Below are 18,505 nucleotides of genomic sequence, written 5' to 3'. Positions count from 1 at the left end.
AGGCCACGGTGTGAGTTGTAGCCACAGGGCTCGATAATTCACGGCTTTTTTTCTCGCAGAGGCTGCTCCTGGCTTGGAGAGGTCAGGAGAATCATTTCAGGGCTGCAGACGCGGGGCTGTGATTTTCTTTTTTTGTTCTGGAGTTCATTACGATGGGACTGATTTGATCGTCTCTTGTCGCCTCGTGCCATACAGAGATTTTGAAAATAATTAGCTTGTGTTGCTGCTTAATGAGCAAGTCTGAGTGTTGTCCAGCCGAAGCTGGAATTTGAGAAGAGGTCCAATACTTTGGGGGCACTTTTAGATGACCCAGAGCCAACACTTGTTGTTGCTGTGTTGTTGCAAAGCTCGAGTAAAATAGGCTTGGAAAAAAGGAGGTCCAGTGAAAATAACATTCAGGGAAGCTGGCGTTGCTCCTGGGATATATAACCATGGCTTAGCAAGGCACCGGCCACCTCAACCATTGCCGCAATGCCGAGAGTGCTGCAAAAACCGCTGCTTTTTCGCAGGCCACCGGACCCTGTACGTGGGCGCGCGGATGCCACTGGTTAGGCAGAGCCACCGGCATCACCGACGCCACAGCCAGAAGCATCGGGAAGGGGAACGGGAGAAGGACTCTGCCCCGATGGAGCAGGGCTACCACTGTAAGTCCCACCGCGGCATTTGCTAAACTCCTGGGGGCAACGTGGGCGCTGGGGCCTTCTGCAAGCAGGTCCCCGTGGCTAGTTTGAGTGAGTTGCTGTTCTTCCGAGGGAAAGTGGCCGTATTGAGCAACACCCTCTTTTTCCCAAGTTTTCTTTTTTTTTGTTGTTTTTTTTTGTTTGTGTTTTTTTTAATGCAGTTAAATGCATAATGGGTTTAGGCTCGTCTTCCTTAGAGGGATCCTGGCTTTAAAAATGGCAATGTGGGGAAGGAAAGCAGCCCATCCTCATGCAGAGGTGGACTAGATGCTTCTCCTTCTCCACGGCTCTGTGCAAGCCCAGACAGATGCAGAGGAGAGGGGCCAGCCCAGTGTTTATGGCTGCACTGGTGCTGATGGCCACTTTGCACGTGAGCGTGACGAGCTGTGTTCAGGCGCGGTAACGGGATGGGTCTTTGCCTTCTGCCCCCAGGCTCCCCGTCCCAGCGGGTGCAGTTCATTCTCAGGAGCAAGGAGGATGAGCAGCACCTCCCTCACCACTTGTTCTCCAAGCTGGATGAGATCTGTGTAAAAGAGGGCCGAGATGGCGAGTGGAAGGAAACGGCAAGGTAAATCCCTGCTGCTTGGCTGCGGTGGGAGAGGAGTCCCTGCACCGGCAGCGCCCGTGGGCTCTGCTTTCTCCTCTCCAGGATGCGAAGCTTTTGCAGCTGCAGGTGGCGGCACGAGGAGCCTTCTCCTCTTGCCACCCCGTGGCTCTGTCAAAGGGGTTGCAGAGCTGGGGCTGTTTTCTTGCAATGGGGCTGATCGCACCCGATGTCCGCAGGTGGCTGAAGTTTGAGGAGGACGTGGAAGATGGCGGCGAGCGCTGGAGCAAGCCCTACGTTGGCACGCTGTCCTTGCACAGCCTCTCCGAGCTGAGGAGCTGCATCAGCAACGGGTCGGTGCTGCTGGACATTTGTGCCAACAGCATCGAAGAGATTGCAGGTACCATGGGCGCTGCATCCCTCCGGGAACGGCCGAGCTCAGCTCGCCACGGTGCTCTTCACTCCCAAATCAAACCCTGCCCCAATGGCACGTCCTTTTCCAGAAGTGCCACTGTGTTTTTCTCATGAGCTGTTTTTGGATGTAGACTGGGCATGCAACAGTCGCACCGTTTTTTTATTCCAATGCGGGATCCTTTTGAAAGCAGTTTGTGGGGTTGGAGAAGCCACTAGAGAATATTCTGCAGCCAAAAAGGAGCGTGTGTCAGGGCTTAGCAGGCTGCTCTTAGAAATACAGAGTCTGCGTAAGAGCTGAACCTCCTTAAAGGAACTATTTCTTACAAGCTGTTTCCTCGCATTCTTTTTTTTGCTTTTGCCTTAAGATCCAGCATGTAAGAGTTTTAAGGCAGAGTTTATCTGGCGATGACCAAGCAGTGTATTTCTGTGGGGAAGATACTTGAAGTTAATTGCAAAAGCCGCTTTGGAGAAGTTAGCTTTGACTGGCGGCAGGTCTCCATTCAGCCCTTTCAAGGGCTGGAGAAGTCGGAGCCGTTCTTAGCACGTTTCTCCCTGGGCTCGGCAAATTGCACTCCATCAGCACGGGAAGCTCTGGGAACGTCTGTGCTATAGATCGCTTGTAATTTGGGTGAACGTGTAGAGTCAGAAGGCCAGGTTGGGCAAGAAAATTGTGTCATTTAGAATGGGAAATATTTATCTTAGCGGAATGATGAATAAGCACTTGGATGCCATGTTTCTTAGCAGAAGAAAATTCTCGTTTTGGCTGCAAAGGCTGAACATTATTAAAAGGCCTTGCTATGCAAGGCTGAGCCGGCATTAGGGTGCAGCCTGTGTGGCACAGCCTTCCCTGGGGGCTTTGGGGGTCGGGACTTGTTGGGGTTTCTGCTCTGATGGCTTTGTTTCCCTTTGCCATCCTCAGATACGATCCTGGCCCAGCAAGAACAGTCCACGGAGTTTGACGAGCACGTGCGGGCGCAAGTTCGAGAAGTCCTTTTGAGGAAGCACCACCATCAGAACGAGAAGACAACCAACCTTCTGCCCGCTGTCTGCTCGTTTGCTGATGTGAGCAAGAGGCAGTCAGACCTGCACCTCCTCTACAAGCCAGGTGAGGCTTTCTGCAGGGCTGTGGCCCCATTAGACTTGTCCGGGCAAAGGAGAAGCGTCCCAGTTGCTCCTCGTCCATCTTTCTGAGTGTCTTTCTTTTTCCTACCAGCCCAAACAATCACCTCTTGTCCTTCTCCCACCGCTGCAGAAGCTAAAGATGGGGTGAACCCTGAGAGCAGAGCAACGGATTTAAGCAAGGTGAGACACTCGTAGCTTTCTCACGCCTTTAGGGCCAGATTTGCTCTTGCAAACTTGGCTGGAGAGTGTGCTGCAGAGCGCTGTGGGCTTTGCTTTTGGGGTAATTGCCTGAAAATCGCTTGTCGTGCCCAGGCGGAGCTGCACTTCATGAAGAAAATTCCCACCGGGGCTGAAGCATCCAACGTGCTCGTAGGAGAGCTGGATTTCCTTCACCAGCCCATCGTGGCATTTGTCCGCCTGAGCCCGGCTGTCCTCCTCTCGGGCATGACGGAAGTTCCCATCCCAACAAGGTGCGAATGAGAAGCGCAAATTTTTTCCGTAAAAAAGACACCCAACCAAAGATCGAGTTGCAGGCATCAGTTTGGTGTCCCAAGGGAACAAGGCGAGTGGGAGGGGGAGCAAGCACGTTTCCCCCACCCGCATCTCCTCGCCTTCATTTCTCCATTCCCTGCTGTAGCTTTTAAACCCATCGGCCAATTGTAATGAAAGTTGGCCCCCAAATGAAATTTGCCGTCGGTTTTGAAGAATTTCAAATTCATCGTGGCGTCGCTGAGCCTACGTGTCCCGTCTTGAGCCACGCTCCGGGCTGGGAGCTGCCAGGGCTTTCCTTGGGTGCTCTTGGAGCAAGGACACCTTCTTCTCTCTCTCATTTTGTTTTTCTTGCCCAGGTTCCTGTTTGTTTTGCTTGGACCAGAAGGAAAAGCCCATCAGTACCATGAGATCGGCAGGTCCATGGCCACTATCATGACAGATGAGGTGCGACAAGATGAGATAGCTCCGGGTCATTTTTGCCTTTCTTCAGCTCTCCCTGTCTCTGAAGTAGTGAGGAAGAGGATTTGCTGTCCCAGCTGCCCGCAGCTCTCCAAATAGCCCAGCCCTCTTTCTCACCCCGAAGCGAACACGCAGATTTGCATCACCCCACATCCTGGAGGCTGAAATCCCACCCGGGGTGCATCCTGCATCTCATCCTTCTTGCCGGGGTCCCCAGCACGCTGTCCCCAGTGGTGGCATTGCCAGGGCCAGTCAAACTTCTCTTGCTCTTTAAGCAGAAGGGTATGGTGTGCCATGGGGGACGGGGGCCTCGTGGGGGAGATGATTACAAATGCCCTGACGCACAGATTTTTCCTTTTGGGGGAGTATTTCCTGCCCTTTCCAGCAGGAAATTTTGGGGAAAAAGCCTTGCGTTTAGCCAAGAGCTTATTGCACTGGTTAGGACCTCCGAGCTGGGTTGTCCTCTCACCAGGTTGTCTTCTCTTGGCAGGTTTTCCGTGACGTTGCCTATAAAGCCAAGAACGGGGCTGACCTCGTGGCTGGCATCGACGAGTTTCTGGATCAGGTCACGGTCTTGCCGCCAGGAGAGTGGGATCCATCGATCCGAATCGAGCCCCCGAAAAACGTCCCTTCGCAGGTGGGAGGCGCGAGGGGGATGGGCAGGACGGCTGGGGATGCTGTTCAGGGGCCCAAATTCACAAGGTCCCACTCTGACACAGTCACAGAGCCAGACCAGAAGCAAAACAAGCCAGCGGTTACAAGTCCATAGCTTTATCTTACTTCCATTTTAACAGGAAAAAAGGAAGATGCCAGGAGCTCTTGACGACAGTGCTTCTCACAGCACGCTGGAGAAACACAGTGGCCCTGAACTGCAGCGGACGGGAAGGTGGGAGCTTTAATAGTTTGGGGTTTTTTTCTGTTTGCTTCTCAAATCTGAGCATGCACCCTCCCTTCTAGCAGGTCTTTGGGGTTAGCTGGTTCAACGAAGGGGCTCCGCATTGCCAGCTTGGTCCCCTGGGCTGGGCAGGGGGGAGATCTGGGCAGCTGGGCTCAGCCCCAGCCATCACCATTGCACGCAGGTTTCCTTGATTTGGGAGGAAGGAGAGTGCTTCTTTTTAGCCATGAAAGTGACTCCGTGCTTCTGATTGCCCTTCTGCAGCAAAGCAAAGTCACCGTGTTCCTCCAAGAGAACAGACTCTCTTCTTTTTCCTTCCTGCAGGCTCTTTGGAGGTTTGACCCTGGACGTGAAGCGGAAAGCCCCGTGGTTCTGGAGCGACTTCCGGGATGGTCTGAGCCTGCAGTGCCTGGCGTCCTTCCTCTTCCTCTACTGTGCCTGCATGTCCCCTGTCATCACCTTTGGGGGACTGCTGGGGGAGGCGACCAATGGCCAGATAGTGAGCACCTCTCTCTGTTGGGGGGCATGGGGGAGGATAAAAGTCAGGCCAAAGTCCTCGCTGCAGTGAATCAGCTTTGGTTTTTGTTTCTCCCTAACGATTTATTTACTCACGGCTGCCTCTCTTCCCCGGACAGAGTGCCATGGAGTCGCTGCTGGGCGCGTCCATGGCCGGCGTGGTGTATTGCCTCTTTGCCGGCCAACCTCTCACCATCCTCGGCAGCACCGGACCCGTCCTCGTGTTTGAGAAGATCCTCTACAAATTCTGCAAGTAAGGCTGGCTGCCGCAGCTGGGTGCTGCGAGAGCCTTCAGAAGGGGGCAGTGATGGAGAAAAGATGCTTTGCTTTGCTTTTCTGTTTCTTAGGGGTAGTTGCTAGATTTTAGTGACAGTCCTTTTGTTGCTATGGCTTTGATGGGAGATAAACCACCCTTATTGCCATAAGGTTTATCATTAAGCCCCAGCTTGCTGGCAGCAGGTGACTGGGTGCAAACCCAGCTGGTTTCAGTGTCAGGGCATCAGGGTGATGTGGGAGAACACCACCTGGCCCAAGAGGGACCTGACCTCAAGCAGCCTCCAAGGTGTTAACACAAGATCCTTGTTCAACAGTGGTAACTAAATAATTGGCCTCTCCTCCTGTGGGTCTACACCCTGCACCACAGCCCCGAGGCTCTCTGTAGTAGTACATGGAAACTGCATTTCCCATCCGCAGCCTTGACACGCTCCAGAATTGCTCCCTGTTTTCCCCGAAGGCAGGCATGTCTCAGGGCCTCTTGCTGGCCTTTGCAGCCTTTGTTTCATTTTGCTTTCCCAGGGAGTACACGCTCTCCTATCTGTCTCTGCGGGCGTGCATTGGGCTGTGGACCGCCTTCTTGTGCATAGTGCTGGTGGCCACCGATGCCAGCTGTTTGGTGTGCTACGTCACCCGCTTCACGGAAGAAGCCTTTGCCTCCCTCATCTGCATCATCTTCATCTACGAGGCTCTGGAGAAGCTGAGTCACCTGCGAGACACCTACCCTGTGCACATGCACAGCAAGCTGGACTTCCTCACCAGCTACTAGTGGGTTTTTTTCCCCCTGAGAAAGCTGCTGCCCCTTGGCAGGAGCTGCGGGCTGCACCTCCATCGCCTTTCCCTTACCCCTGTCTTGGCTTCTCTCCTCCCAGCTGTAAGTGTGAGGCACCGACCCATCCCAGCAACGAAACGCTGCGTTTCTGGGCGAGCAACGGGATCAACGTGTCTGGCATCGCCTGGGAAAACCTCACGGTGACCGTAAGTGCCCCGAGCCACTGCTTCCTCGCGCCGCGGCCACGGGGTCCAGGGGCATTTGCATGGTGCAAAAGTCAGAGCCCTTCAGGGAATGATGGGCTTCAAACTGTGCTAGTGCTGCTCGGAAAAGTCCTTGCTTAAATCTAGCGTGTGGTTTGTTAAAACCGCTTGGTCCTCGGGAGGAGAGTCCACCTTGTCCCAGTCTACCTGGTCCCCAACGTTGTGGGTAGGTAGCAAGTGTCCCCCTCAAGCCTGTTGCCGGACAGTATTTCTGACTGGGAGGAAGGTTAAGTAGTGGGTGGTTTGATTATTGTAGAAGTTGTAGGTAGGACTTAAGTTCATGCTTGAAAGGTAGTAATTGGCCTCCTTAATGGGTTCCTAGTAACTCTGGGCCTTGCTTTCTCGTTCAGTGCTGTCTGTAGGTACATGCATAAATTTGCATGTCTGAGCAGCCTCTCAGGCTGTTGTGGCTGGAAGCAGAGCCCGGGCCTAGGGCGGCAGGCTCTTATGGTGGCCTTCATCCCCTCTTGGCCAGGTTCTGCGAGCCCTCCCCTGGGAAGGGACGATTTGTCTCTTCTCCTCCTTTCCTACCATGGTTGTCTTTAGCCCTCCTTCCCTCTTCCCTCTCTCTCTCTCCCCAAGAGTTTCCAGTGTTTCCTTCCCCTCTGGTGTCTTCTTTAGCCACGATTGCTCGAATGGCAGGCAGAGGATGTGCCGAGGGTGCGTGGTATGGTGTCCCCTCACATCTCGTTTCTCCGCTCTATAGTTCGATGTGTCACTTGTTCAGCTGCTGCTGCTCATTACATATAAATCTCCATTGGCAGGAGCAGTTAGAGGGTCGTGGATCTTGGACCAAGATCCTCAAAACCCCCTAGCTACGCGAGGTTTCCCTGCCGCACGTGCACTGCCTTTGTGTCCTGACGCTCTGTTTCTCCAGGAATGTCGGCATTTGCGTGGGGAGTTTCAAGGACCTGCCTGTGGACGCGACGGCCCCTACACGCCTGATGTGTTCCTCTGGTGCTGCATCCTCTTCTTCGCCACCTTTGCCCTGTCAAGCTTCTTGAAGAAGTTTAAAACCAGCCGCTACTTTCCAACCAGAGTAAGTAGAAGATGGTGGCCAGCGTCCATCTCCACACTCGTTTCCCAAAATGGCTTTCCTGGAGCACTAAGCAGTATTAGCCCCGCCATGGTCAAGCTGGGAAACGTTGGCCTTGCAGGCCAAGCTCTCCAAGAGCTTGGATGTCCCGCACTCATTTCCGTGAGTGCAAAATCATCGTAGCATTTCCCACCTGCCTCGCGATCTGCCCCAGATTGAAGATTTTTGGGGTTTGATTTTTTTTAATTTTTTTTTTTTTCCCCCTCCTCAGGTAGTAGGAAGTCAGGTTTCCCAAAGTTTTGGGGGTTGGGGTTGTGGTTTTTTTTCCCTACCTTCTGCGCATTATGTGCTCGAGCGGAAAGTAGATTCGAATGAGGAGGTTCCTTTTGAGGACTAAAGGATGCCTCAGTGCCTTGTTGCCGTTGTAGCTGTGAGTGTAGCTGTAGTGGCAGACATCTCTTTTCTTATTTTTAATATTATTATTATTATTTTTAGGTTTTGACTTAAACCAACCCTTGTCCGCCTAATTAAGCTTTTTTTATTATCTGACACCAGATCTCACGGGGACAAACACAGCAACAGTATCTAAGCAAGGGATCAGGCTGCATGTGCTCAGAGGGGTGGTGGGATTTGGTTAACCAGCCTGAATGTTGTGGATGTCCGCAACTCTTGCATCTCACGTTACGGCCCTGTTTGCCATGCCCCTTTCACCTCTGGTTTCTCGCCCCAGGTACGGTCCACGGTGAGCGACTTTGCTGTTTTCCTCACCATCGCCATCATGGTGCTCCTTGACTTTGTGGTTGGGATCCCATCGCCAAAGCTCCAGGTCCCCCACACGTTCAAGGTAATGGGGTGTTTTGGCACGTGGGGGTGCCACAAGGTGATGCCGGGGCAGGGCAGGGCTGAGTCTGGAGGAGATGCTGGTGGTGTGACCATCTCCTCTTCCACCTCCAAGTGCCTTGCTTCCTCCTGGCAACGAGAAGATGGCCCCAAAACTAGATACCTACAGGAGAAGTACCTAGAGGTGCTTGCAAAGAGGAGACTGGCACTGCTGAAGCCCACGGGAGAGGGGGACATGAAGCCAGGGCTGGGAGGTGCTCTGACACAGGGAGGGAGGGGAAAAGGAAAGCCAGTGGAGTGCCTGGGCTGGGAGACGATGCTGATGTGTGGGCTTTGTTGCAGCCTACCAGAGACGACCGCGGGTGGTTCATCAACCCCATAGGACCCAACCCTTGGTGGACGGTGTTGGCTGCGCTCGTCCCAGCTCTGCTCTGCACCATCTTGATATTCATGGACCAGCAGATCAGTGCCGTTATTGTGAACAGGAAGGAGCACAAGCTGAAGGTAAGGGCCTGCGAGAGATGACCCCGGCCCCAGCCCCTTCTGGGCTGCAGGTCTGGGGAGAAGCTCTTATTGCCGATGCTTTCTGAAGGCATTGGTTTGGGACAAGGTCAGGCTGCGTGGCAGGATGCTCTCCTGGATTAACGATGATGCAGGGAGCAAGTGACAGGGCAGTTCAGATGAGCAACCTTTTGGAGGAGCAAATTAATCTTGGAGCAATATGGAAGCACGTTTTTGTTTTGAAACGGCAGCGGCAGCAGGTGCGGGGAATGCATTGTTTTGATGCGCTGCCAGGGATAACTCAGAGTCACACCTTCCTCGCAAGTGGTAGAATTTTCTTTGTGAGTGAAAACAACGGTTTGGTGGTTTTGGGTTGTGGGTGGGGTTTTTTTGGAGAAGTATGTATCGCACAAGCTCCCCATATCCCTTGTGTCTGAACTCCTGCCAGATTTTCATGCCAGGTGCTTGTGCAAAGCCTGCGTACACCCTTACTTGTTTCCATTTCTTGTTTTAAATTCTGAAGAAGTTGACCTGTGCTCGAGCAGGGTTTGAGTCTGACTTGCGACGTTATCCTTGCTCTTGTGCTATGGGATGCTCTGTTTCTTGTTTTCCTGCCTGCAGAAAGGATGCGGGTACCACCTGGACCTTTTCGTGGTGGCCGTGATGCTGGGGGTGTGCTCGGTGATGGGGCTGCCCTGGTTTGTGGCTGCGACCGTCCTGTCCATCACCCACGTGAATAGCCTCAAAGTAGAGTCTGACTGCTCAGCTCCAGGAGAACAACCCAAGTTTCTGGGGATACGAGAGCAGAGAGTCACTGGCTTGCTGATCTTTGGGCTCATGGGCTGCTCCGTCTTCTTCACTTCCGTGTTAAAGGTGAGAGGAAAATGCAAACCACCCGACAACCGCGAGCTTGTTGGAGGTTACAGAAAAACAGTCCCCTCTCTGCAGGCCTGAGTAGTTAGTTGTGGAGCGGAGGAGGAGGGGGTGATCCCAACCCTTGGGGCTTGACCCACGGTGGGAACCAGCCTCGGTTAGGCTTTGCAGCCCTTCGGGCCCCCGTTTGGTGTGCTCGAGGCAAGCGAGCAACGCAACTGCTTGAATTTTCGGGTGTCTTTCAGGCCCGCCCATGTTTATGGGTTACAGCTGAGCATATTGAGACCAGCACGTCTGCTCTCTTTCAAACAGGCAGCCCTTTACGGGCTGCAATTTGCTCCCCAAATGCCCTGGAGCAGCTGTTCCCAGGAGCTAAACACACTGAGGTCATCCCCGTGGGCTTCCTTGCACGTTCCTCCCACAAAGTAATCTCGTCTCTAGGCTAAAAGGAGGCCTGTGGCCTTTGCCTGTTGCCCCAAGATTAGGCAGAAGTGTTTTTCTACCGCCACAGAATGCGGCATAGGGTAGCACGGGTGAAATCACCTATTTTCCTCCAACCTTTCTGGAAAATAGGAGTATTCTGAGGAGAGGTAACTCCAAAGTTCAGCCTAAAGCAGAGCCTTAGCTCACTCGTGCGCACAAAATCTTTAATGGTTAAAACCTGACCCATCTGTAAGCCTGAATGGAAGCTGGAAGGCTTCAAGCAATTTTAGGCAGTGCCTGTGGAAGAGGGTGGTAATACTGAAAATGCAATATGGAGAAAGAAACGATTGCATTCTTTTTTTTTTTTTCTCTTTTCCCCCCCAGTTTATACCAATGCCTGTGCTCTATGGCGTCTTTCTCTACATGGGTGTGTCGTCGCTCAGAGGAATTCAGGTACGGACTCTTTTACAGCGTGCAGCATGTCGTTTCCCTGGTATTTTGTCTCCGTAGCAGCAGGGAAAAAAGCAGTGGCATGGGAAAAACTTCTTGCAGAGCAAGCAATGAAACTCTTTTGTGTAAGAAAAAGATTGGTGGAGGCACAGGAGGTATATAGGGCTGGGAGGACCAGGCAAGTTCAGCGCTCTCTGTTTCAGGGTTTAGGGCAGGTCAGTGTTTGGTTACGTGAAAGCGGGGGAATTCAGTGCAAAGGGAAGGCAGTTTCTGCCACTGGTGGAAATCCTCGCTGGGGGATTCAGTGGGCCGAGAAATGCTAATAATGGAATGGCACGGAATAGTTGCTGTTTGGTGGGCAGCTCTCAGGGGCAAGCCGGTTGATAGATGGAGCGAAGGGAAAATGGGTGCTGCTCCCAGGAGGAACGCGGTGGGATCCAGGATTTCTGACGGCAAGCGAGATGCTGCAAACCGCCTCCACGTCTCGAGAGGGCCAGAAACTTGCCGCAGTCCCAAGGCGGCAACCTTACCCTTTTATTTTGCAGTTCTTTGATCGCTTGAAGCTGTTTTGGATGCCAGCGAAACACCAGCCGGATTTCATCTACCTGCGGCACGTGCCCTTGCAAAAGGTGCATTTGTTCACGGTGATCCAGCTGACCTGCCTCGTCCTGCTCTGGACCATCAAGGTGTCCTGTGCCGCCATCATCTTTCCCATGATGGTAAGAGCTGCCGCCGCTCAGCAGCGGGGTGTTTGCAGCGTTGGAGTGAGAGGTGGCATCGTCTCTGAGCTCACCGCATCTTCCCTCTTATTCGTGAAGGTTTTGGCTCTCGTCTTTGTCCGGAAAGCGATGGATTTCTGCTTCTCAAAGCGCGAGCTCAGCTTTCTGGATGACCTTATGCCAGAAAGGAAGAAGAAGTTGGACGATGCCAGAAATGAAGCCAGAGAAGAAGAAGAGGTAAGGCTTGCTGGGTCCTCGGGGCTGGACATCTCCGTCGGGCTGTGAGGTTGCCTGTTTCTCTTACAGCTTGTCTGGAAACGTTGGGGGAAGATCAGCACTCAATCGAAATAGATCCCAATAGCCTGGATCCCACGTTGTAACCTTTGTTTCCTCAAGTAGCAGTGAGCTGAACGCTTGAATACAGGTGTAATTTTTAAAACGAGTCGTTTTTCACCAAGGTCATTATCATTACGATGATTATTATTAGAAGGTGCTGCTGCTGCTGCTGGCAAGATTTGCTCATAATCGTGTTTTGAACACCCAATCCCCCTGCCCCAAAACCTTTGGAGTGAACGGTTTCTACCCTGCTGCACTAATACCTATAGCTGCCAAGGGGCAGAAGGGGAGGGCAGACTGCTAAGTTTGTGCTGGGCATTCAGCTTATCTCCGCTTTGACCAAAGACAGAGAACGTGATTTGTCCCTTTTTTACCTCAGGAGTCCAGGAGGGCGATGGAAGCTGCTGCTGCTGCAAGTTCAGTTCAGCTGAACGTGGGGAAGACCAGTGACATGGATATCCCAAAGCAAGGCAGTGACAGGTAAAGCCCCACCAAGCGCCAGGACCCCCGGCAAGATTAGCTTGAAGGGGTTTGGCAGAGTTTTCTCCACTTGCCTCTTTGTGGGGCATCCCACAGAAACCAGCAGGCAGCTTGGTGGGAAAATCAAATTCGGGGGCAGGGCTGCAGGAGGTGATCGCAGGGCTCTGACCCCAAGCAGAGTGGCTGCAGCACTCGCGTTTGACCCCCAAACCTTGCATCATCAGCGCCTTTACGGTAGCTGGAGTTCCTCATACTTACACATGAGGAGTTGCAGGCGTGATCTGTACCAGCAGTGGCTTAGGAACCCGGACCAGGGCTAAACCCCAGCAAGAGCCTTTGCACAGAGCTGTTGCTCTGCAGCTCCCCAGCTTGCCTCCCAAAACTCCTCATCCAGCAAAACCTCCCATGCTTATGCGCAGCTTTGATTCTCGGGGCTCCGCTGTTCCTCTTGCTGATGCTAATGCCCTTGGTGGCATCAGTTCCCATAATCACGGATTGCTGTGTAAAATATTTATTGCAGGACTGATCCTTCTGAGATTATTATCCTGGATGAAATGTCACAAACGACCGTATGGAAGGCTCTCACTTTGAAGACAGAAACCCTTTGAATCCAGGGAGGAAAAAGGTAAAGGATTGCACACGAACGTGTCCGTGCTCCTCTGCAGGCGACGGTGCACGCCTACGCTTTTCCCACGCTTTGGCCGGCAAGGCTGAGCAAACAGCCTGTCCCTGGGAACAGGCAGTGAGGACCGTGGCATGCAAACCAGCTCCTCTCTGCTGGGGTGGTCCCCCAAACAGGGCTGAATCAGCAGCAGCTGGCAGGTCTTCCACTGATGATGCTCTCCCTCTTTTTCTCTTCCCTTTGCCTTTCCCCACTCCCGCTTTTCACGTTTAGGAATCTTGACTTGGAAGGAGAGGAGCGAGAGCGTGACTCGGGGATGTGCCAACGCAGACAGAGGGAGAAAGCGCTTTGTTTCAGTTGGAGGATTCCCATTAAAGCCATGCAGATGTTTTCAGTTATCCTTGGTGTGCTTCAGGCATTCAGTATCTCTAGACCAGCAAGCTGAGGTGAACGTCACAGTCAATGGGAGTTTGGTGGTGTTAAGTCTGTGTGCGTACGTGTGCGTGTGGGGGTGTGGGTTTGTAGTGGTAGAGGGACTGCTACTGCTTTATCATTCAGTGCTCTTCTTTTAATACCTAATTCCTCCGCTTTTTTTTTTTTCCTCTTTTTTCCAAATGTAAACTGGGAATGTCCAAAATAATTTTCTGTTATATTTGATGCATTCTCCACTTTCTTCTTCATCACGACCGGGTTTTTGGTCTGGTTTGGGGTCCTGGCTTTAATTCACTCTTCTGTCTCTTACTGGTACGAGAGGGATGCCCTCTGTGGCAGGGCAGCATAGAGAGCGTCCGAGCAGTTGGCCTAAGGTGAAAGAGAAGCATTTGCTCCCTGCGCTTCAGTTTTACCTCTCTTGGTTGGTTTGGTTTTGGTTTTGGTTTTTTTGCTTTGGCTCTGCCATCAGCCTGGGAGCTGCAAAATGCAGAACTGCCACCTTCTTGTCCCCTGGCTGTACACTGCATCTAAGGGAGCACTTCAGGTATTTGATTTTGAGTACACCGTATGGTCACAGGAGCGGCCAGATGAGACCTGGGGGGGGCTCTGTGTCCCTGGGCTGCCCCCTCTGTTGTTCCTCCACTTTCCTTCTGTATTGGGTCTGGCTGAGTTGGAGTTCTTTTACCCCATAGCAGCCCTCGTAGTGCTGTGCTCTGTACTGGTAGCTAGAAAGCTGTTGATAACACAGCAGTGTTTTGGCCATGGCTGAGCAGTGCTGGCACAGCATCAAGGCTGTCTCTCTAACATTCCCCCCCTCCCCAGTAGGCTGGGGGTGGGCAAGATCTTGGGAGGCAACGTAGCCAGGAAGAAGGCATACAGGCAGCAAGAAGAGGCATCTCGGTAGCAAGTAAATCTTAGGTCCCTTCAGATGCTGGGGACCCTGCGTTCATGCAGCATTGGGCAGACCCCAGATGGATTTTCCCTTGGCACACTGTACAGATCCTGCCTGTGGAGAAGTTCCTCCTTTTGGTCATTCACGGTGTTATACAACTTTTCTTAGAAGAAAACAACTCTATGCGTAAAGGATGTTCACGCGCGGACTTCTTGCTGCACTTTAGATAACGGCAGGGCCGCGCAGGTGGCGTAATCGCTGGTACCAAGCAGGAGCTGCCTGGAGGCTCCTCTGTCACAGTCAACCAGCTCCGTTTATCCTGCGGCCAAGGGCCATGTGTAGGGACACAGCCTGAAGGCCACGCCGTACGTACGGTGCAGCACAGACCTGCACCCGCTCCGGTGAACTGTTAGGTGGATCCCCAACTCCTGGAGGTACAGTGATCTCCCAGTCAGGATCTCTGCAGCAGGCTGTTAAACTGCACGGTAACTTGGGAACCAGAGAAGATCCAGATCTGGAGGGGATGGTTAACCACAGGGCCTCACGTTGAACCTCCTCTAAGCTCGTCCTGTGCTTCCAGGGTTCTCGAGCCTCTCGGGGGGCATCTCCCAGACTGGCCGGTGACTCCCAGCTCCCTCGTTCCTGCCTTCCCCTCCCTGCCTGCCTGCCCCACTGTGGCCCCTGCAGCAGCACTCAGCTGAGCACCCTCCGTTGCTCCTGGGGAAAGAGCGTCCTCCTTGCTCTCCGTGGCATTCCCCCAGCACACGGTGCTGTAGCGAGGACAAGGCAGTCAGATACAGACACAGCCTGTTGAACAGAGCGTCCTGCACGCAGTGCTTCCGATAGAGCAGCTCAGGAGCAAGGAGGTGAGCTGGGTGTGCTGCCTCTCACAAAGAGCATTTGACATCGGCGACCTTCCCCGCTGGACCCTCTGCAGCCTCTCTTTTTCCCGATGTTGTAGGTGTTAGGTTGTGTGGTTAAAGGTTCATCTCCACAAACACAGAGGAGGACAAAGGAGCAATGGCAGGCAGGGGAACCCCAGGGACCTAGGCAGAGGCAAGGGAGCACCCTGCTGTGGCTTTTCCCAGGGCTGTCGCAGGAGAGGGATCACCCAGCTTGTCTGGGTATGAGGCTCACCAGGCAAGTATTGACTCTCCCTTGCTCACCTCACAGACTGACGGGGGGAATGCGCTTCTGTGGCCATGCCCTGCCTCTGAAGCCCGGCCGTAGACAAAAAACTGGCTCAAACTGTGAAGGTTACCAGGCGAGACGTGACTGGGTGCACGTGTGTGGCAAGGTCTGTGCATGTGAATGTCTGAAACTGGATTCTGAGCTGTCAAGCAGAAGCCTGCTTCTCGCTACACGCAGCCAGCGTGGGCTGGTTGTAAATTTGGGTAACACCTGGAATAAGCAAAAGTGGCATGTCCCGAATCCTACAGTTAATAACGAGCTAGGAGAGAGAAGCCTTAATTCGGAGGCTGATCAGGCATTGTACTGCTCCCATAGACAACTTAGATTGGGAACACTGGGGGCGTGGGGTTCCAGAAAGAAGAGGTGGTGGCAAAAAGAAGGGTTCCCAGAAAGAAGAAGGGATCTTGAAGAGAAGGAGGGGACCCAGGAAGGAAAAGGTGAAGATCCTGGCTGGAGGAAGTATCCTGGAAGTGGCGGAAGATCTTGGAGACCAGAGAGCTGCGTGGAGACAAGTGCCAGGGGATGCCCAGGGACCTTGACCAGCACCCTGCGAAACTGGTAACGGCGAGCAGCTGCACAGCAGGAACCAAGGTGATGTTCTGCCTGACCTTCCTGGACCTGCAGTAGCCTCCCTGCTGGGATAGGGGAGTTGGCTCAAGCAACTGCAGGATTCAATAGGAATGCATTTCACCAAGGTAAAGAGGACACAGCAGTGGCTTGGAAATGCTGGTTGGTTTAATGGTAAAACTGGAATTATTCTGTGAACTGTGCATTCCTTTTAATATGGACTTAATTTAAAACGGCTGCTTTGAAGTTGTTCTGGCTTCACCTTAATCGACACCTGCAATCTTCATCATCTTATCTTCTCCAACAGCGACACCACACCCTGCCCCTCCCCACCCCCTGCAAAAAAACCCCAAAACCAACCCAGGAAAAGAAAGACTTCAAGGGCAAGCTAGGCAGCAAAGTTGTGCGAGATTGGTCAAACTGCTCAAAGTTTGCAGGGAGATTGGAGCTTGCAATTCAGATGTACGTCGCTCAGCGTGGGGAGGGTAGTACGCACCTTTCACTGGAGTCAGAGGGAAAAACAGGGAGAAGGGAGCTGCAGCGTAAAGAGTAAAGGACACAACATTCTTAGGAAAACTCTCCTTTTTCTTTCCTTTTCCTTGCTCCTTCGCTTCCAGATCTCCGTGGTCGCAGTTTGTGCTGCCTCACCTCCAGCACAGCGTGCAGAATGAAAAGACTGTCACAGAATTCGTCTTCCTGGGGTTCTGCAGCACCCCAGCCCTGCAGCGCTGCCTCTTTGGCCTTTTCTCTGCCCTCTGCTCTGCCACTCGGATGGGAAACACACTTGTCTTTCTGCGTATCTGCCTGGACTACTGCCTCCACAGCCCCAGGTACTTCTTCCTCTGCCACCTCTCCATCGCGGACATCTGCTACGCCTCCAGCAATGTCCCCGTATGCTAAGGAGCCTCCTTGGACAAGGCAGAACCCTCTCCGTTGCTGGGTGTGGGGCACAGATCCATCTTTATTTAATCTTTGCACTTACAGCGTGCGTGCTGCTGGCCGTGATGTCTCATGTTCGCTACGTGGCAATCTGCCGTCCCCTCTGCTGTGCCCTCATCATGATCTGGAGGCTGCGCCTCACCCTTGCCACAGTTTTGTGGGCTTTGGCGTTCGTATTTGGTACACTGCAAGCCTCTCTGGCTTTACACCTGCCTTTCTGTGGCCCCTGCGAGGCTGTCCACTTCTCCTGTGAAATTCTTGCTGTCTTAAAGCTGGCCTGCACTGCCGCTCCTGCCAATAAAGTCCTGATCTTTGCTGTTTGTGTGTGCTTCTTCCTCTTCCCTTTAGCCTTAATCCTGATTTCCTCCCTGGACATCCCGGCCACCGATCTGCGCATCCGCTCTGTGCCAGGATGGCACGAAACCTTGTCCACATGTGGCTCTCACCCGACCGTGGTGGGTGTCTTTTATGGAAACGCCATCTTCATGTACGCGGGGCCCGGGAGCGGTAAGTCCTCTGGGAGGGAGACAGTTCTTTCCCTTTTCTACACTCTCGTCAGCCCCAGTTTGAAGCCCGTCATTTACAGTCGGAGGAACAAGCAGGTGAAGGAAGCCTTGCTGAAGCTTCAGAGAAGGAAGAGGGTCTTTCATTCCGTCTAGCTGGCGCTCTAGGCTTTCACCTGTCTCCTGTCTTTCTGCTCTTTCTTCTTGAGCTCTTGGGGAATTTCTCAGGGAATGTTAAGTGGTTAAAAGTGTCCTGGTTTCAGCTGGGATAGAGTTCCCTGTCTTCCTAGTAGCTGGTACAGTGCTATGTTTTGAGTTCAGTTTGCAAAGAACCTTGATAACACTGATGTTTGCAGTTGTTGCTAAGTAGCGTTTAGACTAAAGTCAAGGATTTTTCAGCTTCTTCTGCCCAGCCAGGGCACAAGAAGTTGGCACAGGACACAGCCAGGGCAGCTGACCCAAACTGGCCAACAGGGTATTCCATACCATGCGACGTCCCATCTACTATAGGAACTGGGGAGTGGGGGGCGGGAAATCGCTGCTCAGGGACTAGCTGGGTGTCGATGGGCGGGTGGTGAGCAATTGCCCTGCGCATCATTTGTACATTCCAATCCTTTTATTATTGCTGTTGTCATTTTAGTAGTGTTATCATTATCATTATTAGTTTCTCCTTTTCTGTTCTATTAAACCGTTCTTATCTCAACCCAGGAGTTTTACTTCTTTTTCCCGATTTTCTCCCCCATCCCACTGGAGGCGGGGGAGTGAGTGAGCGGCTGCGTGGTGCTTAGTTGCTGGCTGGGGTTAAACCACGACGGAGACAGAGTCACAGCAGCACAGAATGGATGCTGAAAGGGACCTCTAGAGATCATCCAGCCCACCTCGGCTGCTCAAGCAGGGTCAGCTGCAGCAGGTTGTGAGTCTGGTTCTCAAAGATGCCGTTGGCTGCGTTGCTCCCAGGTCGTGGAGCTTGCTTGGGAAATGGGCAATAAAGAGGGATGAAGTTTCCAGGCACTTTCTGGCCGGTGCAGTGATTTGGGGTTTTTTGGGGGGTTGGTTGGGTTTTTTTTCCTTCTGATTTCCGCTCCCCCCGCCACTTCCCGGTCTTGTGGCTGCCCAAGATGCAGCCAGAGAAGGGGAGGAGGGTCCCTGCCTGGCCTGCAGCTCCCTCCCTCACCATTCTTGGGGTGATTTGGGGTTATTTTGCTGTGTCAGTGAGGCAAAGCTGGGCTCTCCGGGGCTGAGGTCAGTGGGACCCGAGGAAGGCCGTGACG

General features: G+C 53.0%; 1 protein-coding gene across 1 annotated transcript; it reads left to right on the top strand.

Moving 5' to 3' along the window:
- Positions 1–451: 451 nt before the first annotated feature.
- LOC142027810 (electroneutral sodium bicarbonate exchanger 1-like) lies at positions 452–11,638 on the top strand. The gene is made up of 20 exons (XM_075022017.1): positions 452–656; positions 1,113–1,248; positions 1,464–1,624; positions 2,558–2,743; positions 2,852–2,940; positions 3,073–3,230; positions 3,609–3,696; positions 4,202–4,348; positions 4,506–4,597; positions 4,931–5,105; positions 5,242–5,375; positions 5,918–6,163; positions 6,268–6,373; positions 7,308–7,469; positions 8,197–8,310; positions 8,649–8,810; positions 9,429–9,680; positions 10,488–10,556; positions 11,099–11,272; positions 11,372–11,638. Exons 1-20 carry the CDS (start codon positions 539–541, stop codon positions 11,555–11,557), a joined length of 2,955 nt encoding a protein of 984 aa, XP_074878118.1. The 5' UTR covers positions 452–538; the 3' UTR covers positions 11,558–11,638.
- Positions 11,639–18,505: the final 6,867 nt, after the last annotated feature.

The sequence above is a fragment of the Buteo buteo genome, unplaced genomic scaffold, assembly GCF_964188355.1.
Source record: "Buteo buteo unplaced genomic scaffold, bButBut1.hap1.1 HAP1_SCAFFOLD_58, whole genome shotgun sequence".
NCBI classification, from domain to species: domain Eukaryota; kingdom Metazoa; phylum Chordata; class Aves; order Accipitriformes; family Accipitridae; genus Buteo; species Buteo buteo.
Note: the sequence above shows the minus strand (reverse complement) of the source record. Positions and strands in the feature narration are given on the sequence as shown.

Bases quoted from the DNA above. Each gene is read 5' to 3' on its own strand.
- LOC142027810 (XM_075022017.1), top strand. From the start codon at position 539: ATGCCACTGGTTAGGCAGAGCCACCGGCATCACCGACGCCACAGCCAG. The intron at 2,744-2,851 runs GTGAGGCTTTCT...TTTTCCTACCAG, and splicing joins GCACCTCCTCTACAAGCCAG to CCCAAACAATCACCTCTTGT. The intron at 10,557-11,098 runs GTACGGACTCTT...TTTATTTTGCAG, and splicing joins CGTCGCTCAGAGGAATTCAG to TTCTTTGATCGCTTGAAGCT.